This window comes from Oncorhynchus masou, chromosome 30 (assembly GCF_036934945.1).
Source record: "Oncorhynchus masou masou isolate Uvic2021 chromosome 30, UVic_Omas_1.1, whole genome shotgun sequence".
Classification (NCBI taxonomy): domain Eukaryota; kingdom Metazoa; phylum Chordata; class Actinopteri; order Salmoniformes; family Salmonidae; genus Oncorhynchus; species Oncorhynchus masou.
The window spans coordinates 59,417,587-59,428,106 of record NC_088241.1 but is presented as its reverse complement, the minus strand read 5'-3'; the positions used below and the strand labels follow the sequence as shown (position 1 = coordinate 59,428,106).

The 10,520-nt window shown below is 41.7% G+C and overlaps 1 protein-coding gene across 1 annotated transcript in view; it reads left to right on the top strand.

Moving 5' to 3' along the window:
* The first annotated feature begins 6,281 nt into the window (after positions 1-6,281).
* LOC135522886 (activin receptor type-2B) overlaps positions 6,282-10,520 on the top strand; it is a 91,601-nt gene continuing 87,362 nt past the window's right edge. The window contains exon 1 of the mRNA XM_064949551.1: positions 6,282-6,713. Coding sequence (XP_064805623.1) covers positions 6,662-6,713 — 52 coding nt within the window. The 5' untranslated portion in view covers positions 6,282-6,661. The remainder of the gene's footprint in view (positions 6,714-10,520) is intronic.

Sequence of the window (10,520 nt, the reverse complement as noted above, 5' to 3'; positions counted from 1 at the left end):
AAAACAAATTTCATCAATTTTAAAATAAGGCTGTGACGTAAAAAATGTGGAGAAAGTGAATACTTTCCGAATGCACTGTTTCATTATGGCAGAATGGAATTAAATGGACCATGTTTTTATCTGCATCTTGACCAATGAGACAATTTTGCAAGGTTGTCTTCAGGTTACCTCAGCTAAACTACAAGCACCACCAACCCAGACCTACTAAACTAAAGCCTTCTCATTTATCAAAAACATGATACTCTGTGAAAAAAAATTGTGGTGCAAAGGAGCAGAGATTTGTGCAAAAATCACTGTAAACTTAATTATAATCCATCAGTGGTGTATCATTCAAAAACATTCTTCAACAATGTGCAATTTATAACATGCTTTCCAGCTATTTATGAACACTGTAACAATTTATAACACTTTGTAACAATTTATAAACACTGTAACAATGTATAACACTTTGTAACAATTTATAAACACTGTAACAATTTATAACACTTTGTAACAATTTATAAACACTAACAATTTATAACACTTTGTAACAATTTATAAACACTGTAACAATTTATAACACTTTGTAACAATTTATAACACAGTGTAACAATTGATAAAACTAACAATTTACAACACTTTCTAAACATTTATAACACTGTAACAATTTATAGCACTTTATAAGAATTTATAACAGTGTAACAATTGATAAAACTTTGCCAGAAAATAATGAAGTGTACAGTATTTATTTCTCACAGATCTGGGCTCGTTTGCATCACAAAAATAGTAATAAAATAATATTATGTCCCAAATAAAATACAAATATGAGTAGAGTGAGTAGATAACTTCACAGTTCGCCCACAGATTTGCGGAAGAAAATGTATTTGTCTCATTGAGGATGCATACAGATAGGTTTAAGACATTAAGTAGCTGAATAGGTTTCGCCTCCACTGGATTGCTCGTGATTAGTTTCATGTTTGCCAGAGATATTGTTTTGCTGGAAAACGATTCCCACCACTCCATCAAATATTGACACAGTTCCAGCTCTGTGAGTCATACGAGATGCTTCTTGAAGCATACAGTAGCAATCACTGCAAAACGTAGACGACAGATTTGCCTCTGCTTAGATCTTATCAAATGCTAGATTTGTACAGCAACGTATCATATATTTTACGTGGGTAAAGCGTACTTATAGATCTGTGGCCCGAGAGTGCCATGTTCTATATGATGATCACCTCTCATTATGAAACCTAATGGGGCGCATGAATCATTGATGGACATCAGGAACACATTGTGATCTTATGTAGAGGACTTATATTATGTTCTTTACTTATGACCAGAGGCACATGAGGCTCTGCTGATGACGGGGCACTGATGCAAGGCCGCAGTGTGATGCTCCCTGGACGTGCATTAAATCCTCCAGCCTCACAGAGAAACACACTGCTGGTGCCTACCTGCCAGCTGCTGAGGGGAGGACGGCTCATAACAATGGCCGGAATGAAGCCAATGGAATAGCATCAAACACATGGAAACCACGTGTTGGATGTATTTACTACCATGCCGCTAATTCCACTCCAGCCATTACCATGAGCCTGTCCTCCCCAATTAAGGTACCACCAACCTCCTGTGACCTGCACATACTTTTTCTATCAATACATTAACTGAATGTGCAGTAGAGTGTGCGCGTGCGCGTGTGTGTATGTGATACAAGCAACACCAAGAGAAAACAAACAATATGTTGTCAGAGAGATTCACATCACTTCTATCATATTGTCTCTCCTTCAACAGAACACTATCACGCACCACATGCTGTTCAAAGAGCACTGCCGGGTTGGCCACTCATAAGTGTATTTGTTTCCACGTCGGAAAACTAGCCATCTGCTAAGCTAATGGCTAACTGCCATAGGAAACCCTGACATAGACGAGGAGCCCACTGTCACCATAACCCTGCCATTCTCCCAACTAGTGAAGTATGAAAACTGTCCCTAAACGGAACAGGCCTACAATCCAAACTTCATGTTGATTAGTGTGTGCTTTAAGTTGTGTCTGATGTATGTCCGTTTGTTATCCAGCTTCGCTTGTTGTCCATCATCATCGCCTGCAATACAGCAAACCGAGTAATTACACCACAGTTGTAGTGGATTATTATGGGTTGTCTGAGGGAGGTCATTAGGGCTGCGTGTTGACTAATGATAGTTTTGCACCGTTTAGTATTTTTCTAAAAGCTACAGAGCTTTTTGAAACTGAGCTGTCGTGCACCATGCCATTTTATTAAGTGAGATGAATGTTTCATACAAACATGACAGAATAAACTGAGTGGGTTTAACCACAAAGGATGTGTTGGCAGGTTCAACAAAAGGTGCGGCAACGATCAACCACTGTCTTAAGGAAATGTTAAGGAATCGTAACCTTTCCTCCTGTTCCCATGGCAACCATTAAGGGTGGAGAGATATGTCATATATGAACAACATGAATGTAAAGAGGGAGCATTTTACACATTACTGCCTGTCAATAATATACCTCTCCCAACTGACATCACCCTTGCAATAATTTACACTGTTTTGATCTCACATAAACTCACTCTTGACACCAAACGTCTTTTGTTTCAAGAATGTCTGAAGATTAAAGTTTTGCTTTAAGTCCCCCTTTCATGATACGTCTCTTTGCAGGATATTTGTGTGATTCTGTAGAGCAGGACAGAGCTGAAGGAAAAAGAGAAGACAAAAAAAGAACACATTAGTGGTGTCAGATGATATTTTTAGACATCACTGACAACTTTTTATTTATCCTGGAAAGTCAGTTAAGAACAAATATTTTTTTCTTCTTCTTCCAATGACAGCCTACCAGGGAACAGTGCCCCTTGTTCAGGGGCAGAACGACAGATTTTTACCTTGTCAGCTCAGGGATTCGATCCAGGAACCTTTCAGTTACTGGCCCAACACCCTAACCACTAGGGTACCTGCTGACCTGGTAGGAGGTTATGATTATAGGAGGCTATGATGCTTAGAATAGATATATTTCACATATAATCCTTTAGTTTACACATGTGCATATTTTAGCATGATATCTCTGACACTATGTGCACTCATTCACTACAAGTGTTCCCTGGGACATGCACACTGAGCTGAGGGACAATCCATCAAACTCTGTCTCTCTCTCTCTCTCTCTCTCTGTCTTTTTAATCATTACAATTCTTTCCACTTGGCCAACATTCCAGTAACTTACTAACTAACACAAATACTCCAGTCTCAAACTTAAACAATGAGACTGCATGAGAATTTACTATTGTGGAGGCTAAAACTTGTCAGCTGCTATATTTTCAAAGCTCATTACAGAATACAGCTAATTATCCACATGTTACTACCTTGCTATATGCAGACAGTTAATCTGGCTCACTCATTCAAGCAGTGATCACTTTTTTACAGTTAAGCCATAGCGCACGGCATCCAGTCTTACAATGTGCTACAGGCTTGAGCTCCAGACAAGAGGAGATATTTCATTGTTAGGTTTCAATGTTCTCCAAATCTTCAGCTCCTGGCAAGATGAGGCTCTGGATCAATATTTTCACACACACAGAGACAGAGAGACAGAGAGACAGAGAGACAGAGAGACAGAGAGAGAGAGAGAGAGAGAGAGAGAGAGAGAGAATAACAACCAAGAATAAAGGGGAGAGAATGAGAGAGAGAGAGTGTGTGTGGGAGCAGGAGATGCGCAATGAAATGAATAACTGTCACATATTTTGTTGGGTGCGGTTAGCTTTGCTTGAATGATTACGATGATGATCTAATGACAGTACACAGCTTTTCATATTCTTCATTTGGCTGAGTGCTCCTTGGCAGACCTCCTCAACGGATTTGTGGATGAGGCACAGAAATACTCATCTCTCCTTCTCCGGCTAAGAGAAGGTGTGTGTGTGTATGTGTGTGTGTGTGTGTGTGTGTGTGTGTGTGTGTGTGTGTGTGTGTGTGTGTGTGTGTGTGTGTGTGTGTGTGTGTGTGTGTGTGTGTGTGTGTGTGTGTGTGTGTGTGAGAGAGAGAGAGGGAGAGAGAGGGAGAGAGTTGGAGGCCAGCTGCTATCTACTACTGTAAAATGTCTCCTGTCACTATGAGAAATATCTAGCCAGTGGGTAAAAAACTTCAGAAGACGAGACTACGTTTGGGAACCATCCCTTTGTGTTGTTACACATATTTTTCTGTAGTAGTAGTATATGTTCATAATATTTCATTACATAACTTCACTAAAATATTATGTCTCACTCAATGTGACAAGGCTCCTTGGCCTACATATTCTGCGTTGTTCTGGAAAGCTGTTCTGGACCAATTCATAATGAACGCCAATTATCTTTGTACAACGTCCATTGTGTACACTGTGTAAAAACAATGACGTGTTTCCAAGTTACGACATATAACCCTTTGCCAGATTTTGATACATCTGAACTACTTTCTTACAACTACAGACACATATAGAGATACACTATATACACAGCAGTATGTGGACACCCCTTCAAATTAGTGGATTTGGCTATTTCAGCCACACCGGTTGCTGATAGGTGTATAAAATCAAACACACAGCCATGCAATCTCCATTGACAAACATTGGCAGTAAAATGGCCTGTACTGAAGAGCTCAGTGACAAAAAGTCAGTTTGTCAAATGTCTGCCCTGCTTGAGCTGTCCCGGTCAACTGTATGTGCTGTTAAAGTGAAGTGGAAATATCTAGGCGCAACAACGGCTCAGCCGCGAATTGGTAGGCCAAACAAACTCACAGAATGGGCCCGCCGAGTGCTGAAGTGCATAAATATTGTCTGTCCTCGGTTGCAACACTCACTACAGAGTTCCAAACTGCCTCTGGAAGCAACGTCAGTCCAAAAGCTGTTCATTGGGAGCTTCATGAAATGGGTTTCCATGGCGGAGCAGCCAAACACAAGCCTAAGATCACCATGCGCAATGCCAAGCGTCGGCTGGAGTGGTGTAAAGCTTGCCGCCATTGGACTCTGGAGCAGTGGAAACATGTTCTCTGGAGTGATGAATCATGCTTCAACATCTGGCAGTCCGACAGAAGAATTTGGGTTTGGCAGATGCCATGAGAACGCTACCTGCCCTAATGCATAGTGCCAACTGTAAAGTTTGGTGGAGGAGGTATAAAGGTCTGGGGCTCCTTTTCATGGTTCGGGCGAGGTCCCGTAGTTCTAGTGAAGGGACATCTTAACACTACAGCATACAATGACATTCTAGAGAATTCTGTGCTTCCAACTTTGAGGCAACTGTTTGGGGAAGGCCCTTTCCTGTTTCAGCATGACAAAGCAAGGTCCATACAGAAATGGTTAGTTGAGATCGGTGTGGAAGAACTTGACTGGCCTGCACAGAGCCCTGACCTCAATCCCATCGAACACCTTTGGGATGAATTGGAACGTAGACTGCGAACCAGGCCTAATCGCCCAACATCCGTGCCCGACCTCACTAGTGCTCTTGTGGTTGAATGGAAGCAAGTCCCCGCAGCAATGTTCCAACATCTAGTGGAAAGCCTTCCCAGAAGTTGGGAGGCTGTTATTGCAGCAAAAGGTGGACCAACTCCATATTAATGGCTATGACATTGGAATGAGATGTTTGACGAGCAGGCGTCCACATACGTTTGGTCATATAGTGTATGTATGGTTCTATATAAGGGTATTTGGCTTTATATATAGCTCTGATCACATACAATATGTAATTGTAATATGCTGTTAGAACTACAATAACCAATTGAACTTGCTACTTATAGCAGGTATTCATAAATATTCATTACATGTGGATAGGCTTATAAGTACCTAATTTAGAGACGTACATAGCGTAGGCTATATTAGTAACCTGCCTTTGGTCATTTCACCTTTTTTCATATGGTTTAATTGACTTGATCCCCAGGATGCCTAAGATAAATAAACATATTGTAATGAAATCATACTTACCTTTATAAAAAGCAGAACATAGTGTGCAGCATTTTCCAAAAATCATCCCAGGTTTTCTTTCCAACCACTTTTGTTAAGCCACAAATAGGTTGCTGTTTAGATGTAGGCATCAGCAATTCCCTCCACATATTATATATTTTTGCCTGTTGACCTTTATTATCAACGTCTAGTAGCCTCTGATTTAATTCCCTCTATGTCCTACTACCTGCCTAGTATTGTGCTCCAGGATTGCTGCACTGCACTCCACCCCATGCCTCTTTGATTGCATTCCTGTATTTTATTTAAACATCCGGGTTTTCCCACTGACTGTGCTTACTCTGGCTTACTCCCCTCTCAGAAGCCATCTTGGACTCAGTTCAGTTTCTTGCATGTGAATGTCGGACCCTGTCCTCAGCGACTCACGACAACAGAGTATAAACGGTTAACGCGCACCGCGGAGCGTGACATTTGTTTATTTTAATCATCGAGTTTCTTTTACCTTGTCGATTTTACATCCTGGAATCGACCGATCCTTTCCCGATGGATTTGTTTATATGTAAAACTTACTTCTAGCCCGTGCAATTTTGTTGCATTGGGGGACTGTACACACAAAAGCAACGCGAACTCTTGGTGCTGTGGACATCGAAGGCCTTGGGTCATTTGGCTCGTTGTGTAATGCCGATCATCTTTTTAAATGTTCGCAAAGGAAAAGAGGTTAAAAAGGAGAACATCTGGTGTGTTTCTTTTTAATTAAAGGAATATGTTTGCTTCCTGGCTGACTTTTGCACTTCTTCTGGGAACTTTTTGTGCAGGTAAGCAAGCACCCTATTATGTCATATCGCTTATTGAGGTTAGTGTCTTGTCAATCAGTTATAGACTGTATCCAGTGATTTGAAATGGAAAGAGAGTCGCAAAACACCAATTCTGATGATTCTAATAATGTAGAGACAATCCAGGGATAACATGCTGTAGGTAGTCGCCTGGCTAGTGATATTCCCTTAATAAGATACAAATATAAATGATAGTTGTCAAATGGCATTGAATAGCTAATGCAGTAATTCAATAGTTGACATCTTGTTTATGTATTTATGTATTTTAATAAGTGACGACGCGAGAGGTTATTTAGGCTTCTCGATGCAGTGATTCATTGTCTATAAAGATCAATAAGTAGATCGCAACCACATGTAATTTCCGAATTATTTAGATTATTTTGTCATATCAATTGTCAAGGCTCATTGATTTAAAATAGATGTATCGTTTTTATTAGACTATATATTTTATTTACGTATGGCAGCTCGTAATTCATATTTCTGCCAAATATGTGGCCTCATAATGTTTCAAAGATCGTTTAAATATAGAAGTGTGGTACTCTATTGGAAAATACAGAAATATGCAAGAGATCCACAAGCTAATTTGAAGTGTTTGCACGTTTTATAAGACACATTTATCCGTGTAGTTTGTCCTGTGTAGACAACATTTTTTGAAGCCTGAGTGAAGATTTCTCTCCCCATTGAAGCGCATGACAGGGATACTGGAATGAATGATACTTATTTAAGATCACAACAAGTAGTAGAATTCCACACTTATTTCACAGAGCCCATTATCACGTAGCCTTGCCTAATAGTTTTTGTCGTAACAACAAATAATGTATGCTTTGGCTTTGGGGTTTTCCAAATAGGTTTTTATAAGTATTCTACTTAGGATTGCCACGAAAAATGGAATGAATTAAATGCATTATGTGATTGTTCTGTTGTGTAGTTCCCTCCTTTAAAATGGCTCTTGTGTCTATTTTTGTTTTTGTTGTAATAAAATTATTTATGTCACATATATCTGAAAAAATGTATCAAGTTAATGAATCACTTTGTATGATTACCATTCATTCCAAAGCACAGACACACATTATGCTTGTTGTCAAACACTATCCTAATGTCTTGATACTTTGGTAATTGGTTACAAAGTGGCAATTCTGGATATTTAGCCAATAGTGTTGCATGGCTCCCTGTACTGCTTGCTCTGGCCAAATGCGGAAGATTCTATTGTGAGTTGACAAGCTAAATGCAGTGTAGGGTTCAATGCATTCTACAGTTTTTTTGATTAGCCTACATAAAAGTTCACAAGGCCGCGGAGCCAGACATATTACCAGGACGCGTGCTCCGAACATGCCCTGACCAGCGAGCAAGTGTCTTCACTGACATTTTCAAGCTCTCCCAGTCTGTAATACCTACATTTCAAGCAGACCACCATAGTTCCTGTGCCCAAGAACACCAAGGTAACCTGTCTAAATGACTATCGCCCCTTAACACTCACATCTGTAGCCATGAAATGCTTTGAAAGGCTGGTCTTGGCTCACATCAACACCATAGACACCCAGGACTCACTCTAATTTGTAAGCTGCCCAACAGATCCACAGATGATGACAATCTCTATTGCACTCCACACTGCCCTCTCCCACCTGAACAAGAGGAACACCTAAGTGAGAATGCTGTTCATTGACTACAGCTCAGCGTTCAACACCATAGTACCCTCCAAGAACATAAACTCAGGACCCAGGGACTGAACATCTCGATCTGCAACTAGATCCTGGACTTCCTGGCGGGTCTCCCCAGGTGGTGAGGGTAGGCAACACAGGTGCCCCTCAGGGGTGTGTGCTTTGTCCTCTCTAACACCAATATTAAGTTTGCCGACAACACAACAGTGGCTGGCCTGATCACCATGACGACGGTGAGACCGCCTATAGGGATGGGGTCAGAGACTTGGCAGTGTGGTGTCAGGGAAAACAACCTCTCCCTCAACGTCAGCAAGACAAAGGTGCTGATCTAGGACTACAGGAAACGGAGGACCAAGGACATCCCCATTCACATCAACAGGGCTGTAGTAGAGCGGGTTGAGAGCTTCATGTTCACATCACTAAGTATCTATCATGGTCCAATCCCACCAGCACAATCGTGAAACAGAAACGACAATGCCTCTTCCACCACAGGAGGCTGAATGAGGGTAGTGCGTAAGGCCCAGAACATCACTGGGGCTGAGCTACCGATGCACTAAGTCTGGAACCAACAGGACCCTGAACAGTTACTGCCCCCAAGCCATAAGACTGCTAAATAGTTAACCAAATAGCTACCCGGGCTAACTTTTTAACTATCTGCATTGAACTGTTTTTTTGACTCCTCACACGCTGCAGCTACTGTTTATCTATCCTGTTGCCCAGTCACTTTATCCCTACCTATATGTACATATCTACCTCAATACAAGAAACGTAGTCCTTTCAACCATCCAAGTCCTAAAGATCACTAGGGATTTGATAGGTCAATAATACTCTTGGTTTCTTGTAAGCAACTATTGAACATGTATTTTCCCTTTTCTGAGCAAGTCCGTGGGAAGAGACAAGTCATTGTAATGCAACATGCCAAATCATCGCTGCCACTCAGATCATTAGCAGCCAGAATAGTAAAATGGTTTTGCAATGCTGTAAGAGGGGTCCCGTAAAAAGATCTGTTTTGGCTGCTGGATGCGTTGTGTAATGGCCTCACTGATTCCGTGGCTCCCTGGATAGCATCAGAGGTAGTAAATATGCAGCTTCGCTGTGCTCTGCTCTTTTCAGCTGATCATCCACTCTGTTGAGACAAAGGAACGCCAGATCCCTGCCCATGCTCTCTCCATCTCTCCCTCCTCTACCTCTCTCTCTCCTCCTTTACCCCTCTCTCCTCCTCCACTTCTCTCTTTCTCGCTCTCTCCCTCCTACCTCTCCCATCTCAACCTCTCCCTCTCTCTCCCTCCTCTGCCTCTTTCTTTCTCTCTCTGTTTCTCTACCTCGCTATCTCTCCCTCTACTAGCAGGAGAGGCTGACCTGAGTCATAGCATCTCTCTCCTCACTCACTCCTGTCGATTCATTGGCTTTTGCTGAGTGGAGGAGAGACTGATTGTCCCGTATCGTCTATGACAGCACGGCGTCAGCCGAGGCAAGGGCTGTATGTCCCGGTGTCGATTGACCTTGCCCACCATATGTGTGTTTGCTTGTGTTGTGTGAGAGCAGGACATGGGGTTTGGAATGCTTTTAGTGCTCTCTCATTGTAAAGTCACTAAATCAGTAACAATGTGGTGTGTCTGTGTGTGCTGTGCTGGATTTTCAAAGGTTTGGCCACATGGTGTAGTGGGGGAGGGTTGCTCCTCTGGGCTATAATGGCCACTGCTTTACCCTCTCTTCTCTACCTGAGAAACAACATCTTGCCCATTTCTGCATATAGTCCCAAGATTTGCAGTTCAATGCATTTATCATTTTCATATGGATACATTTTATAGTGCATTGACAGAGATTTAGGGAGGGGTAGTGTAACAGGGGGACAAACACTGTGGGGGATGGGTAGCCTCTAGCAGGCGTAGAGATTTAAAGTGACAGGGTCTATTTTCCCCCCCTGCCAAGAAACAAAGATGTTGAGCTGTAGGAGATTAATGGCATAGGTGTTTGGGAGAGAATCGGTCAGTTTCTTTTCCAAAAAGGATGAATGTGTGAGCCCACAGAAAAGGTTGTGATTTTGTTTTGAGCTTTTCCCTCAATGAAATCCATGAATCAATCTTCCTCATAAAGATGGCAGGCACCTTGTAGTTTTTGCGTCACCCCC